At 40.0% G+C, this 25,102-nt stretch overlaps 2 protein-coding genes across 2 annotated transcripts; one reads left to right on the top strand and one right to left on the bottom strand.

Moving 5' to 3' along the window:
- Nucleotides 1-12,290: 12,290 nt before the first annotated feature.
- slc16a7 (solute carrier family 16 member 7) lies at nt 12,291-22,698 on the bottom strand. The gene is made up of 5 exons (XM_061075404.1): nt 22,495-22,698; nt 16,467-16,697; nt 16,180-16,323; nt 14,385-15,236; nt 12,291-14,288 (listed from the first exon to the last, which is right to left on the bottom strand). The coding sequence occupies exons 2-5, from the start codon at nt 16,681-16,683 to the stop codon at nt 14,065-14,067; spliced, it is 1,437 nt and encodes a 478-aa protein (XP_060931387.1). The 5' UTR covers nt 16,684-16,697; nt 22,495-22,698; the 3' UTR covers nt 12,291-14,064.
- On the top strand, nt 19,146-25,017 carry LOC133005658 (uncharacterized). Its single transcript, XM_061075405.1, has 3 exons — nt 19,146-19,452; nt 23,778-23,966; nt 24,073-25,017. Exons 1-3 carry the CDS (start codon nt 19,306-19,308, stop codon nt 24,265-24,267), a joined length of 531 nt encoding a protein of 176 aa, XP_060931388.1. The 5' UTR covers nt 19,146-19,305; the 3' UTR covers nt 24,268-25,017.
- Nucleotides 25,018-25,102: the final 85 nt, after the last annotated feature.

Here is a 25,102-nt window from a genome sequence, read left to right as displayed (position 1 = left end):
CTCTCTCTCTCTCTCTCTCTCTCTCTCTCTCTCTCTCTCTCTCTCTCTCTCTCTCTCTCTCTCTCTCTCTCTCTCTCTCTCTCTCTCTCTCTCAGGGCATCCAGGTGAAGAAAAACACTAATACAATAGGTGCTTTTTTTTTATTCCCACCTTTAAAAATGTCACGAGCAGTCGGCTGTTATCTGGGTTAAGCGCACAAGGTTGTGTTAATAATTGAGATTAAATGTATCGCATGTGCCAAGCGACGTGCATTTCTCTGCCATTTTGATAAAAAAATAATAACATTTTATTTGAAAAAGGACTTTGAAGACGGGAGGAAATCTGTAACGATCACGTTTTTTCTCCCCCAAAGTCAAGCGATCAATCACTTTCACTGCCTTCATCGTGTCCTCCTCTCTTTAAACACGCTTGACGTGGACCATTGAAGTCATGTTGGCTCCATCATATCACATGACAATGCAAAAGAAGAAAGATATTGCAGCTGCTCGCGTAATTGAAGTTGCCAGCCCCCACACCCCCACTCTGATGCCTGGATACATCTCCTGAGATGAAACTGCATTTGCCCTTCAAATGTTTACATTAGCAGCTGAATGACACGGACATATTCGTTCGGTCATGTTCCTGTTGCAGCCATATGTTACGTGTCAGGGGAGCAAGCACCAGATCCTGATTGTATAGGAGCTGTCTCTGGGATTTTTTGCTTTGGTTGACATCGTGACGTGCACATGCATCTTCCTCTCCTTTTTCACCAAACACCACAAACTAGTCGGATGCAGAGAAATCCAATCCCTCTCAAAGTGACACAGATAAATGGGCCGACGGTCATTATGTGGTATTTTTGTGATATCCGGAGGCTGCTGAAGATACATAATCCAGGACAGAAACCCATGAGAAATATGTCCCGTCTCCCCTGGTCCTCTTTTTCCCATCTGAGAGGGATCAACAGAAATCTCAGTGTAACCCCTACGACTAGGTCACACCGTCTCATGCAACCTTTTGTGGAAAGCACTCAGCACAACAAATGGACCCTAAACTGTTTGATGCCTGCTGTTTGCACTCCAGAGAGACTGGAGTTGATTCTGTAGACCCTGCCCGACACTCTCTGTCCCAGATTATTTGTTCTGGGCCACTGCTGACTTGATAGGACTTGAACACCTGGCAGAAGCTGCACAGGTCCGTTAAAAACCTCTCTGCAAAACAAGCGATGATGCAATTTCCAGTCATCTGAAGGTGGGAAGGCTAGAAAATGAGGGGTTGAAATTAAAATACTCTTTTAGAGATGAGGACAGATTTGTGAGAATTGGAAGAGTATGATGCTGCCTTCACATTTTATTTTGCTATATTTGAAAAGAAATAGGAAGATATTTAATTTAAAGATTTATGTAACAACTCATTAAACATCTAAAAATGACAGAATGTGTATATTACTACATTCATGTACATGTACTATGATGTATATTTTGTTAACTTATGTACTTACATTATCTAAAATGTTTCCAACAATGTTCAAATAGAGAGAAATCCGAAAACTTTAATTTTCACTTTCTTAAAGATGTGTCTTTCTACAATTTCACAGTTTTCCCACGGAAAAACTGGCAGATTTAGGGAACCAATATATATTTGAGTGTAAGGAATGTGGTGCAGTTTGTGTGGATTTAAGGGAACTGGTGGATGAACACATAAACTGGATAAATCCTAAACTTGTTACCATTAAACTTGAGTTTTCATGGGGAATAAACAGTCGAGGTATAAAGCGCAAATGTGTTTCTCTCGGACAGAGCCGGGCTACATGTTTGTTTCTGCCCCTTGCCGTCACGCTACACTAAGCTAATGGTCTCCTGGATCCGACCTCATCTTTAACACACAGTCACGAGAGTGGTATCGATCTGAACGTGTAATACTCGCCAAGGAAGTGAATTAAGGACATTGCTCTAAATATTCTGCAAAAGTAACATCGCTAAACACTCTGTCTTTATGTTTGCGAGACAAAAAAAACGTCTTTCTCAACCATTGAAATGAATCTGTTCTTAAACTCTCTACTTAAAATCCTAATTAAAAAAAACATGTTTAAATAATCTCCACAACACAGATGACTTCATCACATTGATTTGAAGATGGCCTGAGTAAAAAATAATAACTGGAAAAGTGGAAATCTTTCTAATATTTTTCCAGGGCTGTTCAAGTGAACTTCATTCCACCATTACCATGTCATCCTTCACAGACATAATAGGAAAATATCTAATGTAAAAAAACTGAAATTGTATTCTTTCCTCTGTAAAGAGAGATGATTGCATATCAAGTTGGCTGGTTGAAGTACCTACTGTGTACGACTCCTGTGTGGTGCGAGAGGAAGCATTTTTCTTCCAACCAATGGAAGAGTGAGTCAGGTTTATGACTATGGGGAGCAGAGGGTGGCCTTTATTTCCCTGAGAAGAGTCATTATTATTGCCCTGCAAATTTATGGCTTGCTTCTGGAGAGAACCTACCAACAGAGTGCCTGTCATTTCTCTTACTGTCTTATGCATTATTGATAAGTCCATGGTCCTATCATCCATTGTGTGCTATTGCCATAACTCAAGAGCGGAAAACAACATATACACTATACTGCAGATGTGTAGAGTGAGTCTCCCTTTTGTTCTCTCTACTGTATTTTAAACCGCTATTTTACGAGGTCCCCATTAAAGAGAAGTTATGACAATACCAAACACAACATCTACAACTTTGACCTCTCTTTAGGAAAATTATATACGTTGTCTCTCTGGTTTTAAATATAAAATATTGTCCTGGAATTTGAGGAACAGAGGAAAACGTTTATTTCACACACTTCCCAGCAGAAGTGTATTTATATTATATAAATACAGTGTGGAAGTGTATTATATAAATTGTATAATATATATATAGTTGGATCATCAAATTAAACTCAGTGTCATGACACAGTTCAGGGTTTGTCAGTTTGGGTTGACGTGAACGATCAGCTGAGCTGGACATTCTCCAGAGTATGTGTGAATGCAAATATCTGATTGAGAGCTTCCGCACATTCTCCGCACTTTCTAAGCCACTGGTCCAAATTCTGCATAATGTTCTCAGGAGCCTACGTGAGAAAACGGCAGGAGATCCTCCGCAGGATGAAAAAAATGAAAATGAAATACCTGAAAAAAAAGAAACCCAAGATCTCGCAGACACCGACAAAGATGTCAATAGAGCTTTTTGAAACTTTAGCTCAGATGGAATAATACAGATGGAAACAAGATGTTTAAATACGATAAGTAATGCTTTAAGTAGGAGAGTCATGCGTCACATGATAAAAGCCGGGACAACTGATTAATAGTGGGAGTGTGCCTGAGTTAATATGTGCAGATAAATGACTGCGATTATCTCCATACTTAGCAGTTACACGGTGAGATAATTATATCATCATGCCATCATTTTACAGGATAATAAGCCTTTCTCAACAAAGGCTGCCCTCCTTTGACTCTGTCCTTCACCTGGCCGTGAACGCTGCCGCTGTTCAAAGGGAAGGCAAGACGAAAAAAAGGAGAAGAAGAAAAAACGAGCATCCGAGCACAGACATCTATCACTCTCTCTCTGCTTTGTCAGAAGTGCTGGTAAATCTGCCATCTTTTGGACGTGTGGGTGCTCACAAAATGTAGCTGTGTGCATAGGTTACAAGTGGAACCGCACACACACACACACACACACACACACACACACACACACACACACACACACACACACACACACACACACACACACACAGAGCAGGACGACTGCAGGAGTACTAAACAAGTTAATCAATGATGCTTTATTTGGCGCCTCCCACATGTGCTGCCTCTTTCTCTGCGTCTCTTTCCTCCAGAGCTCCTCTCGCTGAAGGACCCTTCAGACCAGCAGCAATCATCCTATTTAGACAGCTGAGAGGGCTGCTTTTTGAAACATGGTATTGTGAAATCCTGCCTGCGCTTGCAATCATGCTCTTCACTCTGTGATGATGAGGTTAATACCGGGCCTTTTGTATATATTTTGCTTTTTTGTTTATATAAGCTGCTGCAGAAATAACAGCCCAGTTTTAATTTTGAACTGCCAGCTTTCACATTTATGAGAATTATGGATTGATTGCTTTGCCATTGTTTTTTATCTGGGCTTTATGCCATTTTTATTGTATAAGCATGCCGTACGAATCCTTATAAAACAATACATTGACGCCGACAGGCTGCAGGAGTCGGTGTGCGAGTTATGAGGTGTTTCATTCTGTTGCATTAGCTCCCTCGGCGTAGACGCATGCCCTTCTTCATCTTAAAGAAAGACACTAATGCAATGTGTGTGAATAATTCTCACATGGGCAATTTTCTTTATGACAGAAATGAGGGAGATGTTTTCTGATTCCTACTATAGGCAGCAGCAGAACCTGCTCTTGTGATGCAGAACCAGCAAATACTTGATAACCAAATACATGTTTATCATGGATTTGTCTTGTCTGACAGGAACATGGACAATTACAGAGGACTACAATCAAATATAAGAGAGCTGTAGCTGTTTCTGTTTCTCTACAGACAGAAATATACTATACAATACTATTCTATACTATACTTCCCTTTACTGTAAATACTATTCTATTCTCATCTTTACTATGATATTATATACTACACAAAAACGTTAATATACTATGCTACACTATACTATACTAGTATACCGTACCTTACCATATTATACTACACTATGCTATACGATACCATACTATACTACACTATCATAAAAAATACCATACTGTATCTCACTATCCTATACATTATTATTCTATCATATGCTATACTATACAATACTATTCTATCCTATGCTATACTACACTACACCATCCTATACAATACGGGATTACACCATCATATACTATACTAGTCTATACTATTCTGTACTATACTCTATTGTGCTGTGCTGAACCATATTGTAATATACTATAATTGACTATACAATATTCTTCTACATTACACTACATTATACTGTACTATACTATACAATACATTTTAAAACTAGTCTATACTACACATACTACACTATACTGTACTACACTATACTATACCATACTATATTGCACTATACTGTGATGATACTGTACTAAACTGTACTATAGTCTACTTTTAATTACTTCTTCATTACACAGCGCTATACTACACTATACTGTACCATATTATACAATACATTTTAGAACTATACTATACTATACTTATTGCAGTCTTACAGGGCATATATTTATTATTTTAAGACAAATATTAAAGCAGAAATAATCCCTGATAATAAATTGCTGTTGAAATTAACTGTGCTAGTGAAAGCAAAGTGAAGGTCCCACACTCACAGAACTGCAGGAAACCAGCTGCTAAAGAAGACCCAGAACCAAGAAAACACTCAGTGACATTTACAGTAACCCTAAAGCCAAACAAAATCTAATACTTTGACATTTTTGACATCAGTTGCCGTCACACAAGATGATAAGAACTGCAATAATGAGAAATGCCTTCAGTGAAATAAGTTTTAAATAAAAATAGCAAGTTAAGAAAAACATAAAGTGGATCAACACACATCAGCTTGCAAAGTGAGACCTGTTTTTCTCTTGGTTTTCTCAGGCATCTATGTCAAATCTGGCATCTGTGTAAGAAGCATGGAAAACAACGCCAGCAATGGCCTAATCGACAGGAATGCTAAGAGTTACTGCAGAGAGGAGGTAAGAGCCCTTTCATCGTGGTTTTAATGACAACAAAATCCATTTGAAAGGTTGTATATGCACATTACTGTGGAGAGAATCAACATCTTCGGGTTCCTCTGGGTTCACATTAAAGACCGGAGGTGGTCAATTCATAATAAGTCAGAGGTGAGATCTGCAGACCAGCCTAGTTTCTTCCTCAGGGGACTGAAGAGGTTTGACATGGACAAGAGCATATTCTGTAAGAGCACATTTACGCACCATTGAGAGCATCCTCTCTGGCTGCATCGCAGCCTGAAATGGGAGCAGCTGTAAGCAAGACAGTAAAGCCCTGCAGAGGCTGATCAAAGCTGCTCAACGCATCACCGGATCTGAACTGCTATCCGCGCAGGAGCTCTGCATCCAGAGGAGCATGAGGAAAGCTGGAAGAATCATCAAGGACACAAGGACAATAAATGTCACTAGTAATTTAATTGGACCAGGGCTTGAGGAACCCTCTCGTTCCGAGCTGTGCTGCCCATACGGCTGAACCACAAGTCTTCCTGAAGCTGTAAAATTACTGGGAAAAAAAACACACGTGATTACACTTTTCAGGAAGATTCAAGACATTTTTTTAATGACAAATTCTGCTTTGCCATTCAATGAAAAATTGGCATCAGAGACGCTGAATGTATTTCATTCTGTGGGTTTAAAGACTGTTCCCTTATGTTCTCCATGCACTAATTCCAGAAATCTCTGACTTTGTGTATGTGGCTAATGTATCTCAAGAACCGTTCATCTTATCGTCTTCACACTTGGCATGAGTATCGTGAAGGGCTCATGAAAGTGCCGTGTGGAATTTGGTGCGATTTGGAATCACAAGACATTTGATAATAATATACTTTGGAAAAACAGGCGACCAGCGCTCTGCAGTACATGCGGCTGGGACTCATGATCAGGGAAACAGTGCGATCACGACAATGGACATATTTCTGGCAACAGGTGTGTTCACAACAACAGCAACCTGATTCTCCAGTTTTACACATTCCGAGTGGAGCTTCACCAAACACTAAATAAACGGGTGAACAGCTCTTTGTGCAGCAGCGGTGGTGCAGCTTCAGGTTTCTGTGGACTGAGTCCAGCAGCAGGTCTTTACTTGCCGTGGCTAAATGACTGCAGGTCACTTTAACAGTTCCATAAAGAAAAACTGGAAGCAGTATAACGATGAGCCAAAGAAACAACCAATTTTTTCTTTTAATCCAAATTGTTTTTTTGTTTTCTTTTAATTAATTCCTTCCGTGTTTGTTACGCTGTTCCCGTCCAACTTTATTTGGAAGCCTGCTGTTTTTAAGTCTTAAATTAATTTTTTGGTACTTTTCTTACTGTCAACAAATGAGTCTTTTCAGCAAATGTCCAGAAACAACATATCCTCGAGTCACAAAGTCCTGGAGACACTGCAGAGGGCAAATATAGATCATGTATTATGCTGTTTAATTTCCAGGACTTGTTGCAAGATTTTTTTATTCATATTTTTGAAAGGATGAAAACCAACAATGGATTAATCCATTTCTCAAGACTCTGCAACTTCCCTATCCTCTTGTGGCACTAAGACTCAAGCCCATTGGTTTCTTCTCAGATGTAAATCCTTAAAATCAGGTCACAATTATCCCTCTGTATGTAGCTTCATTTCTTTAAAAAAGGCTTAGTCAATTCCCCAAACAGCTGGGTGCTGCCGCGTTCAGCAGAAGTTACTCACACAGGACTAAATGGTTGTTTTTTTTGGTTCTATTTTGAGCCGTGGATTAATTCACATTTGATGAGCATTAGCAGATAAAAGATATCAAAATAAAACTGCAACCATGTCACCCAATGGTTTTACAACAGGAGGAATAAGCCATATAAGACACATGCATAAGCATACATGCATACCACTGCATAAAATAATTTATAGTATTCAGTCGTTTTAGTATCTCAGGCAGTTTTTTTTTAATGATTTCATTTTGTTCAACCTTTTATTCCAACTTATGTAATAGCACCACTGAAAAGCAGAAAATGGGGTTTTAACAATTTTCACACTACCTATTGACAACTTCTCTACAAGCGTGACTAAACTACATGAAATCTAAATTTAGAAATAAAAACACTGTGTTCATACAAACCGTGCGTGGCACACAGAAGTTTCCATTCTCATTTCCGTCTGAGAAAACCTATGGGAACCACTTTAAAGACAATTCATTGACTCGCCCATATGGTTTATAGGTTTCTAAATGGCTCCACTTCTCTGTGGGAAAAGAATGGGAATTTAATCACACACCTTTGGCAGGCTTAGCGTGGCAGCTGCCACAGTCAACAATCTCATCATGTCAGCCCGCGACTCAGGAGACACTGCCCTTGAAACACAAAGAACCTCTGAGGACATTGATTCACTTCAGCCACTGTAGCGTTCATTTCGCGATTACACAAGGCCAGTGTCCTCTAAACCCCTCACGTCACAGTGCGCGCTGGGCATCAAAATAAGTTGCACATTAATGCCACGCACATTCCCAGAGAGAGACGCCATCATCACCGCTCCCCTGCCCGTCGATAGTTTCAGTTCGGGGTAATGATACACTTAATTATCCTGGGTCCCGGCCAGATATGCGAAGATGACACAATTTGGTAACAGAATCCCAGTATTACAAGGTTCGTGATGTGTAATTACACAGATGTTATGAGCGAATCAGGTATCGTATATGGGCCTGCAGTTGATTTGTGCCATCATGTCACATCCTGCTTTTCATTTTGAGCCAAGGACAAGCCGATACGCCTCAGTTGCTCTGATAATTATTTCTGCTTCTCTCCCTTTTCCATGCCCAGTCTCTCCGTCATGCTCTCAGTCTCAGCCCAGGCCTGGGCGTCGATCCCCGGGGACACGACGCTGGAATGCCTATCGCAGACGTCCGCACATGGGGATTGGGAGCTATCTCAGACTCAATACAATTTTCCCAAATCAAGACAGAGGATTTCAATGAAATCTTACAATATTATCTCTGGGCTCGAAATGGTCACTCAAGTGTGCTGCCCTCATGGACTGATAACACAGCCCGCTTATTTTCTATCATCCAAATGCCACTGATCACATCTAGCTGCACGTGTGCACAATCTATAGATGCTACAGAGCTTGTGGGCAGTTGTCATCCGTCCATTCTTCAGCTCCTCAATCAAATTTGCTCGTGTAAAGCGCTGTAATGCAGCGTGCTATTCAAAGGATAGATTATAATCCACAGGACAATCCTTGTATTCTTCTTGTAATATGCACACAACAGTAGCATCGTCCCCAGACATGCAAGCTTCAGTGGTTGTCTGTGTTCACCAGATAAAGAGGAACAATGCTTCTAATAGGCAGCAGAGAGTCTCCACGACCAGTGTTTCGGCGCCGCACATTTGTTCTCACAAAGGCTAAATGTATTTTGAGTGGCAGATTAAGGATACTGGTCAGGGGCTGTGCATTGTCAACTCTGAAAAGTGGGGTAAATGTGTGTTGCGATGATAATTCACACAACGTCCGACAAAAACAAAAAGAGGCTGTGCTGTTCCCGGGTTTTGGGCAAATTTGTTTCACAGATTGATAATTATGGTTAACATAATCTCATTAAGTCCTCTTTGCTTTGCAACTCAATTTCCTTTACAAGCATTAGTCATGATTGAGTAGTTTGGGGGTTTAAGTTCCTCTTTTGTTTGAGTTCAGAAAAACATCCGTCCTCTTCAGGGCTTTGTTTTATCCCATTTGTATTCCACCAGGAAGCCCGATGTCCAGCAGCAGCAGCTCAGTTTGTCTGGTCAAGTGTCTGTAATACCAGACTGGCTTTGCACCACGCTGGGCTTCACAGGGGGATTTCTGCTCGCTGTTCCCTAACATCCTGACGTAATGTCAATACAATACACCAGAGGTGGAATAAATATTCAGATCCTTTTAATTAAAGCAGCTAAGATCAATGTTTTTTATGATAAACCAATGTTTAAACCAAAAGTGAGGCCCAAGCGTCTCAATAGCCTCCCCCAGTGGCTGGCTGCAGTATGGGTCATACATCCGTCCTCCTCTATGTTAATGGACGGGACACGGATCAAACTAAAAAGGCAAAGTACACGTCAAATATTTTTTTTCTCAAAGATATGTTTGCTGCGAGGAAGCAAAGAATCATCATACGTCTATAAAGAGAGTCTTTGTGATGAACCTTTACAGTCAGAGTCTGACTCAGCTTTTGAGCAACTTTGAGCTTTAGCTGTGTGACCTCTAAGATGTGCCAGAAGTTTAAGACGTTTAATTTGCAGCTTATTCACGAGTTGAATAACACATTGTAAAAGGTTTTCTTTCCAAAATGTCACCCTCAATATCTTTTGAGGGTTATTTTGGACTATTAACCGGAAAGAATTTAATTTTTGAAGGTAACATCCAAGAAGGACATATTTCCTTGTGTAAGAAGCATAGTGTAACAAACTGTTATCATTCTCGAGTTAAATCCATTTAGCTTCATCTCAAACAATGGGCAAAATACCTGAATATGCAGAAATACAGCTGCAATGAAGTAAAATGTTAAATTTCGACCTCCCCCCAAGAAGTTTTCATCTACCAAACAGATTTCCACGAAACTCGCTGAAATGATGAAGACAAAACCAAATACATTTTGTGGCGGATGCAGGATTATTTTTTTTGGCACCTTCTTTCACATTCCAAGGTGTTTTTAGTTTTTTTGACCAATTTTCCAGGGAATAATAAATAGATCTTGATGTAAAAAAAACAAGCAAAAAACATGTTTTCTATAATTTAGTTGGGAGAAGCAGCAAAAAGAGACACTGACGCAAAGCACAAATGCTTTAAAAGTTAACCTACTCATAGAACAGTATCTAGGTAAACACCTCAGTGCGGCTGCTTTGAAATACAGTTTTCTGTGCATATATATCTGTTGACAACTGTCCCCTTCGAGATGAACATGAATAATCAGCTATATGAGTGTTTTGTTGAGCAGATATCTTTCATCTTACTCACACTGCCCTCTGGGGATTGTGGAGGGCGAAACAAAGCCTGGATATATTCTGCTATTCCCTCGACACATTCCGATGTTGACTGCTGATGCCGGAGAAGGGCTCGTTTTCAAAAATATCTCAGAAAAACAGACGATTTTACTCTACATAAATATCAAGGTGACCATGATCGATGCCGAGCTGGCCGTTTGCAAAGAATATTGATTTCAAAAGCAGGGCAGTGTTCGCCTTGTTTTCACCCTATGATCTCTGTAAATCTCGTGTTTCATCAGGGACAACAGTCGGTTAAGACACTGCAGGGCTACGGCGTCTCGTCTCTGGAAGGTGTGATTGAGTCCCTGATAGACTGACACGGCAATTGCTCCACTGTCTGTTAGTACATGTCAACATGCCCTCTGTGTCCATGTTAGCCGCGCCGCCCGTCGATGTTTATTTTAGTCCAGCGATGTGTCATTAATAGCTCCATCCACAGGGCTGATGAATAAACTCTTAAGTCTCTGGTATTCACATGACGTTGCCCTCCCTCCGAGTGTAAACATTGTGAAGACAGATTAGTTCTGCTGCCGTGGGTAAAGAAGATTAGCAGAGATTATTAACAAACATGCTGGATTAAATAGACAGTATTGCTTACTCTTTCTTTTTCTGGTTACTTCTTCTTTTTTTTACCATTTGGTTAAAACAGAATTTGTGAATGTAACTGCTCCGACCAGCAACATGGATAAAACATCATGTCTCAGCATGGTTTGCAGTCCGTACACTGGGATTGTACACAGAGCTGCCTGGATTCAATCTTCCTGCTCCCAATTAAAGTCAGATTTACTGACATCAGTCACAGTTCATCACAGTGATTATGCTCAAGCTGTTCACTGTGGAGATGATACAGAGCTTATGGGAGCTGCCACTAATTGGAAGTCCTCACTCCTTCACTTTGTGTCCACTCATTAACCTGTCCATGCCACTGCAATTTATCTGCATAATCATAACGGTACCTACACCTTAGTTTTTTAAATGACAGCTTTAAACAATGTTTTTTTTCAGACGTCATAAAAACCACTGGTCTAACTGGGTTACTCTTGAGTTATTAAAATGAAAAGCAGGAAAGGAACCATGCACTTAACAAGTTATTTCTAATTTCTTAACAGTTTTTAACGTCACATGCACAGTAGAGAAAATGGTTTGTTCAAGTACTCTACTTTAAGGTGTCTGTACTTTACCACTGTGTTCAGTAATTCAGTCCTAAAGGTGCTTGATAATCAACTAAACCTTTATAATGGAGTCTACAAAAATAAAAGTAAAAAATGTTAATCCTTTCATGGTTTCAGAGTTTTGAAGATATTACTGTGACCTCTGAGCGTTGTCTTTATTATCATAAGGTTCACAAACCACACAATAAATGAAACAACTAAACAACAATCAGATTCATCCATAACAAAAATATTTATTAGTTGCATCCTTTTATAAAATAGTTGAAAATTAGTTCCACTTCAACCAAGAGTAAACTTCTACTTACAAATTAATGTACAAGTTATAATATTTCAACAGGATACAGTATAATATATGTGTATATATATTTATATATATATAGCATATTGCTACATATATTATAATGTATTGCTTAATACAATAACACTGACCATTTCTCTGTAATTAACACTTTTGATGAGCAGAACTTTTACTTGTAAGTATTTGTACAATGGGCCTTCTTATATAAAGTATCAACACTTCCTCTACTATTTCATAAACATATTGTTGTGTCCAATTAAAAAATCAATTAGTGACACTTTTAAGGTAGAACTCTGGCTTATTAGGTCTCTAAAAAACTATATAATTTAGTTTGGGCAAATAACACAAGATTAAAACAAACAAATAAGACAAACTCTTGGTCAGAGTAACCTAGTTTTTCAATTGGTGCTACATTGACTCAAATGTTCCGTTGGTTGAATTTAAACCAGGATTCAGAGAGGAGACCTCCCACAAATGAGCCATGGACCTGCAGTGTTTTGGCCTGATTTTCAGATGATGTTATCTGAGGTTATAAATAAATGTATTGATTCGGTCGCATAAGCGATTTTCAGGCTTCTGAAAGAGACAGTCAATATGCACCTTGCAGCGACATGATAAAGAATTTAAACATACATCTGCAATAATGGCCTTGTTCACTTACTGAATGGCTCGCCCATGTATCTTGTACAGCAGGTGCTCGAGGCCTGCATGGCACTGAGGAGCTGTAATGACGCAGTGTGCTGGAAAATGAAGTCTGACCTGTGGTGGGATAATGTGACCTGGCATGAAATCACAGTTTTGTTCTCTGACAGGTGCAAGATGAGTCAGAATCTTTTTCCTTGTGTTATTAGGTTTTTCACAATGTAGAAAATATCTCTTAGCATAAAAAGACTAAGTTAAGAATACAAAGCTGAAATGTTTGATGGCCTGTAGCTATAGCATAAAGGTCTTCTTCAGCCACGGATGCAAATGCAATCTTATATCATAATGCACATTGGGTTCTTGGCTCTTATTTAAATGCTAAAACATTTCTGTAACTTCTTTTCGAATTCTGAATCGGGCACAGCAGTGAAACAACTCTTACAGATTCCCGTAACACTGAAAATGTTTTTTTTTAACGACATGAAGAATGAATAATGAATTTTTCTCTACAAGTGATATTTAAATTTCTGGGCAGCATGAGGGGGGAATCCTGGGAATGTGTTTTAAGGTAGAAAGTCTGTTGTCTTTACACCAGACATTTAATATTCTCTTTTTTCTTTATTTTACTGCTGCGTCCTCTGTGACTCATTCAACAGTTTCTGGAGGGTGATGACCCAAATTATGGAAAAAACAATGTTGTAAAAACTCTAAACCCTCAATGATGACGGCCTTTGTTTAATTGTGGTTTAATGGGAGAGAAACGACTGGTTCTCTGATAGTGTCCAGTGCCATCTAGTGGTCCAAAGATGACAATAACCACCAGTGGTTTGGCTCCATGTTCTGGGTTTTGACTCATCATTTTATATCAGTCCCTCAGGAAAATTACTTTTTATTCAGCCACTGAATAATCAGAGAGGCACCATATTACTTTATAGAGCCATTATGATTATGGCACTTGAGGGAACGAGGACAGTTTTGGATGATTGAGGAGCGAAGGCCACGAGAGTTAGTGTTGTGACACATCGTCTTACTGATAATACTTTACATAAAACAACCGTTAAAACAGCAAATGTTAATACAGATATGTAGCAAAGGTCCAGAGAGAGATAAACTCAAACCAAAGTTAAAAAATACATTTTAGTAGTAATAGGCTGCATGCTGTTTGTCCTACATGTTCTGTCTTTTGTTTCTGTCACCAACTGAAATAAAAACCGCAGTCAGCTGGTTCATCCATCTGTTTCATATGCAATTTTTTCAACTGGGTTCATTTTAAGTTCTACAGCCTCTTCGGAATTCCTCATCTCCGCGGCCGCGCTCTGCATCCGCTCCTCGTCCAGTTTCTTGTAGTTGTAGTAATTCATAACAAAGAAAAATATGCCCGGCACCAGCATCATCACGCCACAGGCATAGTACATGTATTTGTAATCCCCGAACTTATCAACCAAGGCTCCTGAAAGAGAAGATACATGTCATTGGTTACTATTTTACAAATCTTTTGTTTTTTATTAATGAACATGTCTTTTGTGTGTTTGTGGGATTTACAAACCTGACATTGGAGGTCCGAGCAGCACTGGTCCGCACTCAATGATGGTGACGAGTCCCACAGCAGTGGAGAAGCGCTTCGGTCCCACTAGGTCCATCAGGACCTCAAAGAGCAGCGCACAAAGCATCCCGAAGGCCACGCCGAAGAAGACAGTGTAGACCACCAGACCCGAATATCCTTCTGCCAGTGGGCACAAGAGGTGACACACACCGTTGTATGCGACAGCAAAGCTGAAGAAATACTGGATCCTTGGCCGAACCCACTTGGTGTTGCCGATGAAGCCGGTTGCTGGTCTGACAAACATGTCGACCAGAGCAAAGATAGAAAGCAAGAAAGCTGACGAATATTCATCGATCCCCTGATGTCGGGCATACGGTGCCAGAAAAACCACAGGTGCGAAAAAGCCAAAAAACATGAACACGTTACCGATCAGATAAATGAGGAAGCCCCTGTGTTTGAAGAGGGACACATCTATGAATTTGTCCAAACAGCGCTCGCTCTTGCCTTCACTTTGGCTTTCTTCAGTCAGCAGGTTGGCAGACTGTGCGTTGGCGTTTGCGGCAGGGTCCTCCTGGTCGCACGGCGGTGGTTCGAGCTTGGGTTTGGGTTGGACGGCCTTGTTGACCGGTCTCATCAGAGCACCAGCGACGCAGCAGTTCAGAACGATCCCTCCCAGGATGAGGAAGCTCCCTCTCCAGCCAAAGGAATCGAACAGAAACTGGTTGAGAGGAGCCAGAGTGAACAGAACGACTGGACTTCCTGTCATGGCGAGCCCGTTCGCCAGCGGCCTTTTCACCTGGAAGTAGGTGCCGATGATCGTCAAGGCTGGCTGCAGGTTGAAGGCAAGGCCTAAACCTGGTGGGACAATAATACGGTTGATTGCACGACATGAATAATTGGCTTAACTTGGGTTAAATAAACAGTGAAGTGAGAACTCCAAACTTCTCATGTTGCTGTCTGATCAAGATTAATACATATTATTGGCAAAGGTTTTGATGATGGATTGATAGTTTGAATCATTTTTTAAGAAGCATCTTCGTTCAGCTTCTTAGTTATGAGAATTTGCTTCTTTGCTTTTTCACTTGTGGTAATAAAAGGATTTTTTGGGGCTCTGGACTGTTGGTTGGACTGAGGTACAATTAGAAGATGTCACTTTGACTTTTAGCAAATTGGGACGTTTTTCACTATGATCTAAGGTTTTAAAAAACACTTGTTTAAGCAATAATCATTTTTATTTCCATGGTTGTTTCATACTTTTTATTTTAGGGGGAAATCCTGTGACTAATTTCACGTATATTCCTTTTCTGTGTTACTACTAGATTACAGATTAGGTTTAAAGTCTGAAGTTGTTTACTCCCTGGTAGTCAAGCCATCATGTGATCTGGCACACACATGCATGCATGTGCGGATTTTCTAAAATGCATCTGCACTTTTGAAAAACTCAGGTCTGACCTTAGTCTTTGAATTGCTTTGACGGCACCGTGTAGACAAGGCAATGGATATTTCATTGCAAATTGCAAATTCATTACACACATTTACACACTGCACAGAATAAACAACATTAACCCACATGGGGACACAAATGATCCTACAGGGGACTGATTCTAATAGAAAAACAACTACTCATGCTGCATGAAAATGAGTTGTGCCACGAGCATTGCATCCACATGTATCAGAAAACAGCAGCAGCAGCGTCATTAGTACTGAGATGACTCAAGATTATTAAAGTGGGTCCATTTCAGGGTTATTTTTACAAAATTATATGACAAACAACACCAAATATGATCAAACAAATTACCTCCAATTACTCCAACACAAAGATACAGATGTATGATACTGGTGCCAAAAGAAGCGAGCACCATGCCAGCACAAACCATCACCCCGCCCACCATAACCACTGGTCTGCTGCCAAAGCGGTTGACAAGGACACTGCTCACTGGTCCTGCACAGAGGAAGAAGGACATGTTACATTCTTTGGGTATTTTACAGCACTGAAGGATGATCTGATTAATTTTATTCATTGTGTGGGAATGTGCATTTTTGTATTCTTTTGTCAAACACGTGAAAACATTTGATGCCACTGACCTCCTGCATACATAGAAGCGAGCATGACTGAGGACACCCAGGCAATCTCACTGTAGGAAACTGAAAAATACGCCTGGATTTCCTTATAGTAGATGGTGAGGGACTTGGGAAAGGCATAGGAGAATCCTATGGAGATGAAAGAGCCTAAGACAACAGCCCAGCCCCAGCCTCCATCTGGTGGGGTGTAGCCCAGATTGGTTGCCGCAGGGGGGGGCATGATTGAATCAGCGTCTGCGAAAGTGGGGAAGAGTTAACACAAAGTGAGCAGAGTATAAACAACGGCACATTTTTAAAAGCAGTAGTAATGATCACATCACGGAGGCCCGGTCTGCATAACACAGGAGCTCACCTCTGCAGCTGCTGTTGTACCAGAGCGTGACTGTCACACTCAGAAAGACTCTGTTGTTAAGACTTTAGATCTCATCACGTGCGCTTGTTTTAGAAAGTGACCCTACACTCAAAAACAAAACCGGTCGAGCGAGAGAGAGAGAGCGGGAGTGATCTCAGAAAATTGAAAGAACTTAATTCAGCAGCAAACAAACTTGGAGGCTCCTGTTGAGGTCTTTTATACTCTCTCTCTCTCTCTCTCTCTCTCTCTCCCTCTCTCTCTCCCCCTCTCTGTCTCTCTCTCCCTCGCTCTCTCTCTCCCCCTCTCTCTCTCTCCCTCTCTCTCTAGAAGAAGAAGATGTTGTATTGGCATTGCACAACAAAGCCAAAGCTAACATTGCTAAACAGAGCCACAAAGTGCTTCACAATAGGATTAAGAAAATGTACTAAAAGAGAAGAGATTTAAAAGCATTAACAGATATAATATTTCTGATCTCTGCTGTTAGCTCATTCCAGAGTTAAGGGGCCTGTACTAGAAAAGTACAATGGTCTTTGATGGCCAATCAGGCTCCAGGAACTCCCAGACAACAACTATCAGCTGATCGAAGAGGAAGTGCAGTGGAGCTTTGATCATCATCAAAAGACTCTTGCATACAATGTGTGAGCTAACATCAAACCAATAAAGTTAGGATTGAATCAGTGCTATGGGATCACGTTTTCTTAAACCACTGAAAATGCTGGCAGCAGCATTTTATACCAATTGAATAGAGGGTGTTACATTTACATTACATTACATTACATTACATTTCATTTAGCTGACGCTTTTATCCAAAGCGACTAACAATAAGTGCATTCAACCCCGAGGGTACAAACCAAGAACAACAAGAATCAAGACAGTACAATTTCTTCGAAATAAAGCAAAACTACAAAGTGCTATAAGTAAGTGCCATTTTAGTGCTACCAAAGTGTTAGTTTCAAAAATTTACTTTACTCAGTGATTTATGCAATGACACATCTGGCACGATGTGTCATATCTGTTTTCCATTCATCTGATGAAGTAAATATCTCACAAATCAAGGTACTTCAACACTTTGTTAGAAAAATATACTACTACACCAGTTAAACCGCAGAGCACGCTGATTTATGTCTAACTGTCAGTGGTTAACCAGAGCTGATAAAGGAACAGCTTCCAGGGTAAAATCAATACCGGATTGGTATGATTGCCAATACTGACCTAATAAAGCAGATCGTTTATTTCCCTTGAAGTGACCAATACAGGATTTTACATTTGCAGGATTTCTTCATCAAGGCCACTATTAAATGTATGGCCTCCACTGCTTTTAACATTAACTCAGTCAACCTTCAATCTCCCGGGAGCCCTGGGGCAAAAATGTGTTGCTAGGCCCCAGTTAACCCCCCTCCCCTCCTGTACATGGCAGTTTGATTATGTCCGAAGGCAAAGAAAGAAAGTACTAACCCGACTATGTGATTTAACTACAGGAGGTTTTCTGCGTGGTTATTACTTGAAAAACAGAGGCAATTCAATAAAACCACACAAAACCCTGGTGTAACAATTGAGTACTTAAAACTACATCCCCCTACTTTTTACTTAAGTTTAGATTTATATTATTAACTATAATATTAACTACAATACAAATATACATCGTATGTGAAGTTATTGAAGTCTGCGACTCGTCAGTGGTGATGGAACTTCACAAAGCATTGAACTACAGTCAAGTTCATCACTTTTTTGGGTCCCCTGGAAGCATTTCCGGTGTGGTTTTCGCAATGTGCAGTGTGTTTCTGTATTTGCATGTGTTGTGATTTTTGCAGCGTGTTTCTGTATTTGCATGTGTTTTTTCTATTTGCATGTGTTTTCTTAATGTGCAGTGCGTTGATCTCTCGCTGCCACCATACTCCAGGGACACATGAAGTTGTTTTGAATTGCAAATGCAATTTCATGTATGACATGCAGGTTAAAATAAACTTGATTAACTGAGTTTTCTTAATTCTATGGTTCAAATCTGGTGCCTTTGGTGCATCAGAGGTTGTAAAAAACACACATCTTCTTAATATAAAATGAACACAGAATCTCTTTGTCTTTAAATGGAGTGAGACTTCAGCTCAGCTCCACTAACATGTGACTCGTGAAAATCCAGTGGTGTGAGACGTCTCGCAGCAGCAGCCACCTCTCTGTTATGCACACACACACACACACACATGGTCACCACGCCCCCTCTGTCAATCACGCTGTCCGGCTAATGCTAAGCTAAAGAGCCACAGCTCCAATCAAATAAAAACAATAATAATAATAACTTCCTCACACTTTATTGATAAAAACATAATATCACATGTGGGACTACAAGTTCCGGTCTGCCTTGTGATACACGTCATCACCGTGCGACCTCTGTTTATGTTACTCAACACGAATGTGGAGGTTAGCTAACGCCGGAGTTTGCTCCACTGAAGTCAGAGGTTAGCAGCTAAAGCTAGCTCGTCTCTGTGGTTCCAGATGTTTTCCACAGTTAGAACGTGTTTGGCGTCACGTTTATCCGCTTTATCCGCTTTAAATCCAGCGGTTGTGAGACCGACATGTGTCCCCTGCAGACTTCACCTCCACCGGTCACTCAGCTCGGAGTCCTCCGCTGCTGCTGTCAGGGTAAGAGCCAGTGGTTCTGCTAAACTACATCCATGTACTGTTTACATGTCAAACTACATCCATGTACTGTTTACATGTATCAAACTACATCCATGTACTTTTTACATGTGTCAAACTACATCATGTACTTTTTACATGTGTCAAACTACATCCATGTACTGTTAACACGTCTAAAACTACATCTATGTGCTGTTTGCACAAGTGTCAAACTACATCCATGTACTTTTTACATGTGTCAAACTACATCATGTGCTGTTTACATCTGTTAAACTACATCCATGTACGTTTTGCACATGTCAAACTACATCCATGTACTTTTTACATAGATGCCAAACTACATCCATGTACGTTTTACATAGATGTCAAACTACATCCATGTGCTATTTGCACGCGTCAAACTACATCCATGTACAGTTAACACGTCTAATACTACATATATGTGCTGTTTACATATGTCAAACTACATCCATGTGCTGTTTACATCTGTTAAACTACATCCATGTACGTTTTGCACATGTCAAACTACATCCATGTACTTTTTACATAGATGCCAAACTACATCCATGTACGTTTTACATAGATGTCAAACTACATCCATGTGCTATTTGCACGTGTCAAACTACATCCATGTATTATCTACACATGTCAAACTACATCCATGTACGTTTTACATAGATGTCAAACTACATCCATGTGCTGTTTACAAACAATCTGGTTGGACAAATTCTCTACAAGCTGCAGCATCATTGGTTTTAGGATATTAGCTGTAGATTTAATGTGATTAATACAAGATTTACGAACACATCACATGATCTAAGCCAATAATAAGAACAATATTTGGGTTGCCAAGTTTGTAAAGTCATCAGGGAGACCCCTTCACTGACCTATTTAGACTTGTTATGGAAAGAGATAAACTTTTTAAGGACAGAAGTTGTTTTAATAAATGCTCTTGGACCAGTGGGCCTCTTTCAAACAAAATCATTAGGTTCAATTCAATTTAAATTGTATCTGTGAAGAACCAAATCACATGAAAAAATGTATTCTGAAGAAGGTCTCTGACCAAAAGCAATTACCACAAAGTAGCGTGCTGTTTGATCTCAGCCAAACCTGATACGTGACTAGCTGTATGTTTTGTTTACAACATACATTATTTCAAGGCACTTTCAGGGTCCAGACCTTACATTGTTATAGAGCGAAACCCAACTGTTCCCACAACTTGAAACAACTCCCTTTTAACAGGAAGAATATTCAAACAGAGGCCGGCGCGAGGTGGACGACCACCTGCCTCCTTGGATTAAGAAGAGAGAAATAGGGTAAACAGGAAAGGTCGGGGTGAAGGGCGAGCGAGATCAGCAGGCGTTGTGTAACTGATGCATTTTTGTGTTTCTGCTCAGGAGTAATTCCTTAAGAAATGTAGGAAAACCCCAGTTAAGCTCTTGACCTTTCACACTTTCTTACAAGTCATAAAGTGGAGTTGTAAATGTTACGCCTGCACATCTTGGACTCTTCCGTTGAACGTGTTTTTAAGAATGGGATGAAAGAATTTTGGTCCAATTGTCCTGCCTTGTTTTTCCAGAGGGTTGATAAAACAGTCCATTGGTGGGGCCTCATGAAACAAAGAGCTAAACAAAACAAGCAGAGTCTCCCACTGGTGGGGGATCTTCCACGTATCTGGCAACCCAAAAGTTCCTCTTGACTTGAGAATGAGGATTTGTGATGTGTTTAACTGTCAGTAGAGAATTGAGTTTAAAACTGAAAGAGAAAACACTTTAGGTGTCTTATCAGTATTTAAACTCTCAAAAGAAAAAGAAACAAGCAGAGTTCCCCCTCTGGGGCAGGATTTTCCACAGATTTGGCAACCCAAACGTATTAGTAGAGATCTAATTAGAGTGAATAACTTATTAGAAAACACTTAAACCTCAAGGTGTCATATCAGATGGTAAAACTTAACTTAAAAACAATAAAGTCACCTGCTGGTTGAGGATGTTCCACAAATCTGGCAACCCAAACATTTGACTTATAAATCGTGTAAAAATAGTTTGTGATGTGTTAACTATCAGTAGAGAATAGACTTTAGTTTATCCGTGAAACAGAAAACCCTTTAGGTGTCTTATTTGAGAGTCAAACTACCGGGAAACAAAACAGTGTCTCCCATGGGCCATGATTTTCCACAAAACTGGCAACCCAAAAGTTTATCTCAACTTAAAAAGAATGTATTTACTATCAGTAGAGAACTATTTGGATTTTATAACTTATCAGAAAACACTTGAACCTCAAGGTTTAATATAATAAGGTAAACTAATTCAAAACAACTCCTGCTGCTGCAGCTAGTGGAGGATGTTCCACAAATCTGGCAACCCATAAGTTTGTCTTCATTTAAAATTGATATAAGAAGGATTTCTGTGTTAGGCTACATGTTCACTATCAGGAGATAACTAATTAGAGTTTAAAAATCCTGTTAGTTATCAGAAAAACACTTAAACTCACCAAAAGCCTGATCAGAAGGGCAAATGAACAAAACAAAAACAAAAAAAGCTCCTGCAAAGTGTCTCGGTGGTGAATCCTCCACAAACCTGGCAACCTGAAAGTCAGTCTTTAAAAAACGGATTTCTGTGTCACACTGGGTGAACTGTCGATAGAGAAGGGATCGGACTTTAACCTTCAAAGTGTTTTATTACAAGGTCAAACTAACGGAAAACAACAACAACAACACGTTCCACGTCCTCTAGCCCATCGCTGTGTTTTTTGAGTTATTTATAGAGAAACCTGCTGGAGAACATCCTTCGCTCCATCGCAGCCCAGCGTGTCAAAATGAATGAGGAGCAAGATTTATACCAATAAATATTTATTTATTCATATCCCGGTGATATATTCCTCCTGGAGGAGCATGTGCTGACTTGAGAGCCGGCACCTCGAGGAACCACGCCGACGCTCGGTCACATGCTTCTCGTCGCGCTCCTATAACGTGGAAAGTTAAAGATCTCCACAGAAAGTTTGGACCAGTCGTGCGATGAGGGTGAGAAGGTGTGATTGTGCTCTCACCTTCTCTGCACCCGGTGCGGGAGCGTGTGAGACCCGGGTCCGGTGCAGCCGAGCAGCAGCAGCAGCTTCTCTCTGGACTGGGACACACTGAGATGTAATGTGGAAGCTCCGGAGCCAAAATGGAGCCCGAGCCCTGGTATTAGTCCCGTGTGGGGAGGTGATCATATGTCCTGTGGTGGTGGCTAAATGTCAAAAGAGACATACCGGCCCCTGACCACCGCTCATTCTCTCAGGTCCCTCTTAGAACCCAGGGGGACATCACACACCCACTTTATCTGGTTTTCTTATCATGCTTATCTTTTCTTTTGTTGTCCTCTTTTACTGTGGTTTCACTAATTCACTCATCTTGTTATTTACAATATAACGTTCCATTTAACCACTTTTGTTTGTTATTAGTTCAACTTATTTTTGTTTCATTTCTGTTGCATTCCTCCTTATACACTTTTCATTTTCACTTATATGCTTTAGACTTAATACTCGATTGTCGTATTCACTGTATTCTGTGATGTATTCCTCATCTCGGAGCAAACTGGCAAAATAATTCCCTTCATTATATATATTAAAAGTTTTATCTATTAAAAATTAATTTAACTTACTAAAGAATACACTGCATGAAAAGAAGATCTTCGAATAGACGTGGGGTCCCAGATCCGGGCAGTCAACCCCCTGCTACTATATGTCTATGGGAGCAGTCACGAAACTTCGATCTTTGCAAATGCAAATCAGGATAGTTTCACTCAGTGGTGCAGAGGTTACGCCTTTTTTCTAAAAGGTGCCGACTCCCTTTGAAGAAAATCTCTCCTATAAATACATCAGGCTAAGTATAATTATAGAATCATAAATTGTAGCTTGAATAGATTTGCCCTTTATAATTAAGTATCCTTTAATGAGTGTAATCAGTGATACACTTTCCAGGGTGCACCTTAGGAATGCATGTCTGTCAAGCTCATTGAATAAAATCTTTTGGATTGGAGGGAGTGGCACCACAGTTGTTTTATAAGACAAGTCTTTCTGGTCATTGTGGGAACTGTTGAGTTTGTCTCTACATGTTAAGGTCACAACCTTATTATGTTATGATTTGGCCCTTAAAACCGAATTGAACACCTTTTTATTTTAGTTTATTCATTTTGTTGCCCTGGATTTTTGTGAAGCACTTTGTAACCTTGTTTAGATGCGTGCTATATAAATAAAGTTATTATTATTATTATTGTTAATATCCCAGACAGAAACAGGAGATTGAAGACCCCAGTGCTGTGATGATCTGTTGCTTTGCTCTGTTTCAGGTGCTGTATGATGGACTCTGTCCCATATGTGTGACAGAGATTCGGTTCCTCCAGTTTCTGCAGAGAAAACAGCCTCAGAAAGTGGATTTTGTTAATATCGCGCTGCCGGGCTACGATGGAGGGAAATATAAGGATGTCAGCTATGAGATGGCCATGGAGGAAATGCATGTGATTGATGAGAAAGACGAAGTAAACTCACATTCCTCAGAATTTATTAAGACTATAAAATGTATGTCTGTTTAGATAAGTATACTATACATGTAAAACTTTGGCTAAAAAATCTATATCTTGGCAGGTTTACCGTGGGATCCCGGCATTTGCGGTCATGTATGGTGCCGTGGGCCTTGGTTGGTTGGGTCGCTTCATGATGTGGCCAGGTGTTCGGCCGTTTATGGACAAATCTTACATAATTTTTGCCAGGAATCGCCTGAAGTGGACCGGACGTGGCGAGGAGTGCACCTCAGGACGCTGTGAAAAGAAAACACCATAACCCTCGACCATAGAGAAAAATACTTTGATAGATAAGTTATTTAATAGTGAAGACGAACTGGATAAAGCTCAAGTTTCTCCAGTTCAAGATGCTGCTGAAGGGAAATATCGACTGATGTACCTTAAACTGTGGAGCTTTTGTTTATTGCTTAATGTATTTTTGCTTTTAGTCAAGTAAAGAAAAACGAGAGAGAGTTTCTCTGCAATAATTTACTTTCTCATTGCAAAAATACAGAAGTGAGACTGAAAACAACACCAGCAAAACAAAGCCTGTTTCCTGTTGTTCTTTCAAAAGCAGATATGGGAATCAGCCAGTAGATGTCACTGTAGTTCTAAAATATTATCTCCTATGAAAGTTTTCAGTGAATTATTCCCTATAGATCTGAGTGAAATACATATTCAGATGTTCTGACGAATAAAGGAAACTGAACAAACTCAAAGTGCCTGGATTAGCATGAATTGTTTAATCTGAATGAGTGTTATCATTTCTTTGAGGTGGACGGACAGATTGACACACGTGACTGGTGTGAGCATGTTTCACCAACTGTTCACTGTAGTGCAGAACAGTATGTGCGTGTGAAAGGTTATAAGCTGTGGCTATGGGACACCAATGTTTACAAAAAACAGTGTGAGAAGTAATACTTCAGTTTTATTCACATTCTTTTAAATTAGTTTCTTCGGCAACAAATATTTAGAGAATAAAATGTATTTAAAGCCAATGTTTAGCCTGTAAATGTACTTTGTATGTACAAGTGTGTGTGTATCTATACACTTATCAATAAAATACTTTTTGGAAATGTGTTTGCAAGTACGATGGAAGAACAAAGGGATTATCT

Source organism: Limanda limanda, chromosome 7 (genome assembly GCF_963576545.1).
Source record: "Limanda limanda chromosome 7, fLimLim1.1, whole genome shotgun sequence".
NCBI lineage: Eukaryota > Metazoa > Chordata > Actinopteri > Pleuronectiformes > Pleuronectidae > Limanda > Limanda limanda.
Note: the sequence above shows the minus strand (reverse complement) of the source record. Positions and strands in the feature narration are given on the sequence as shown.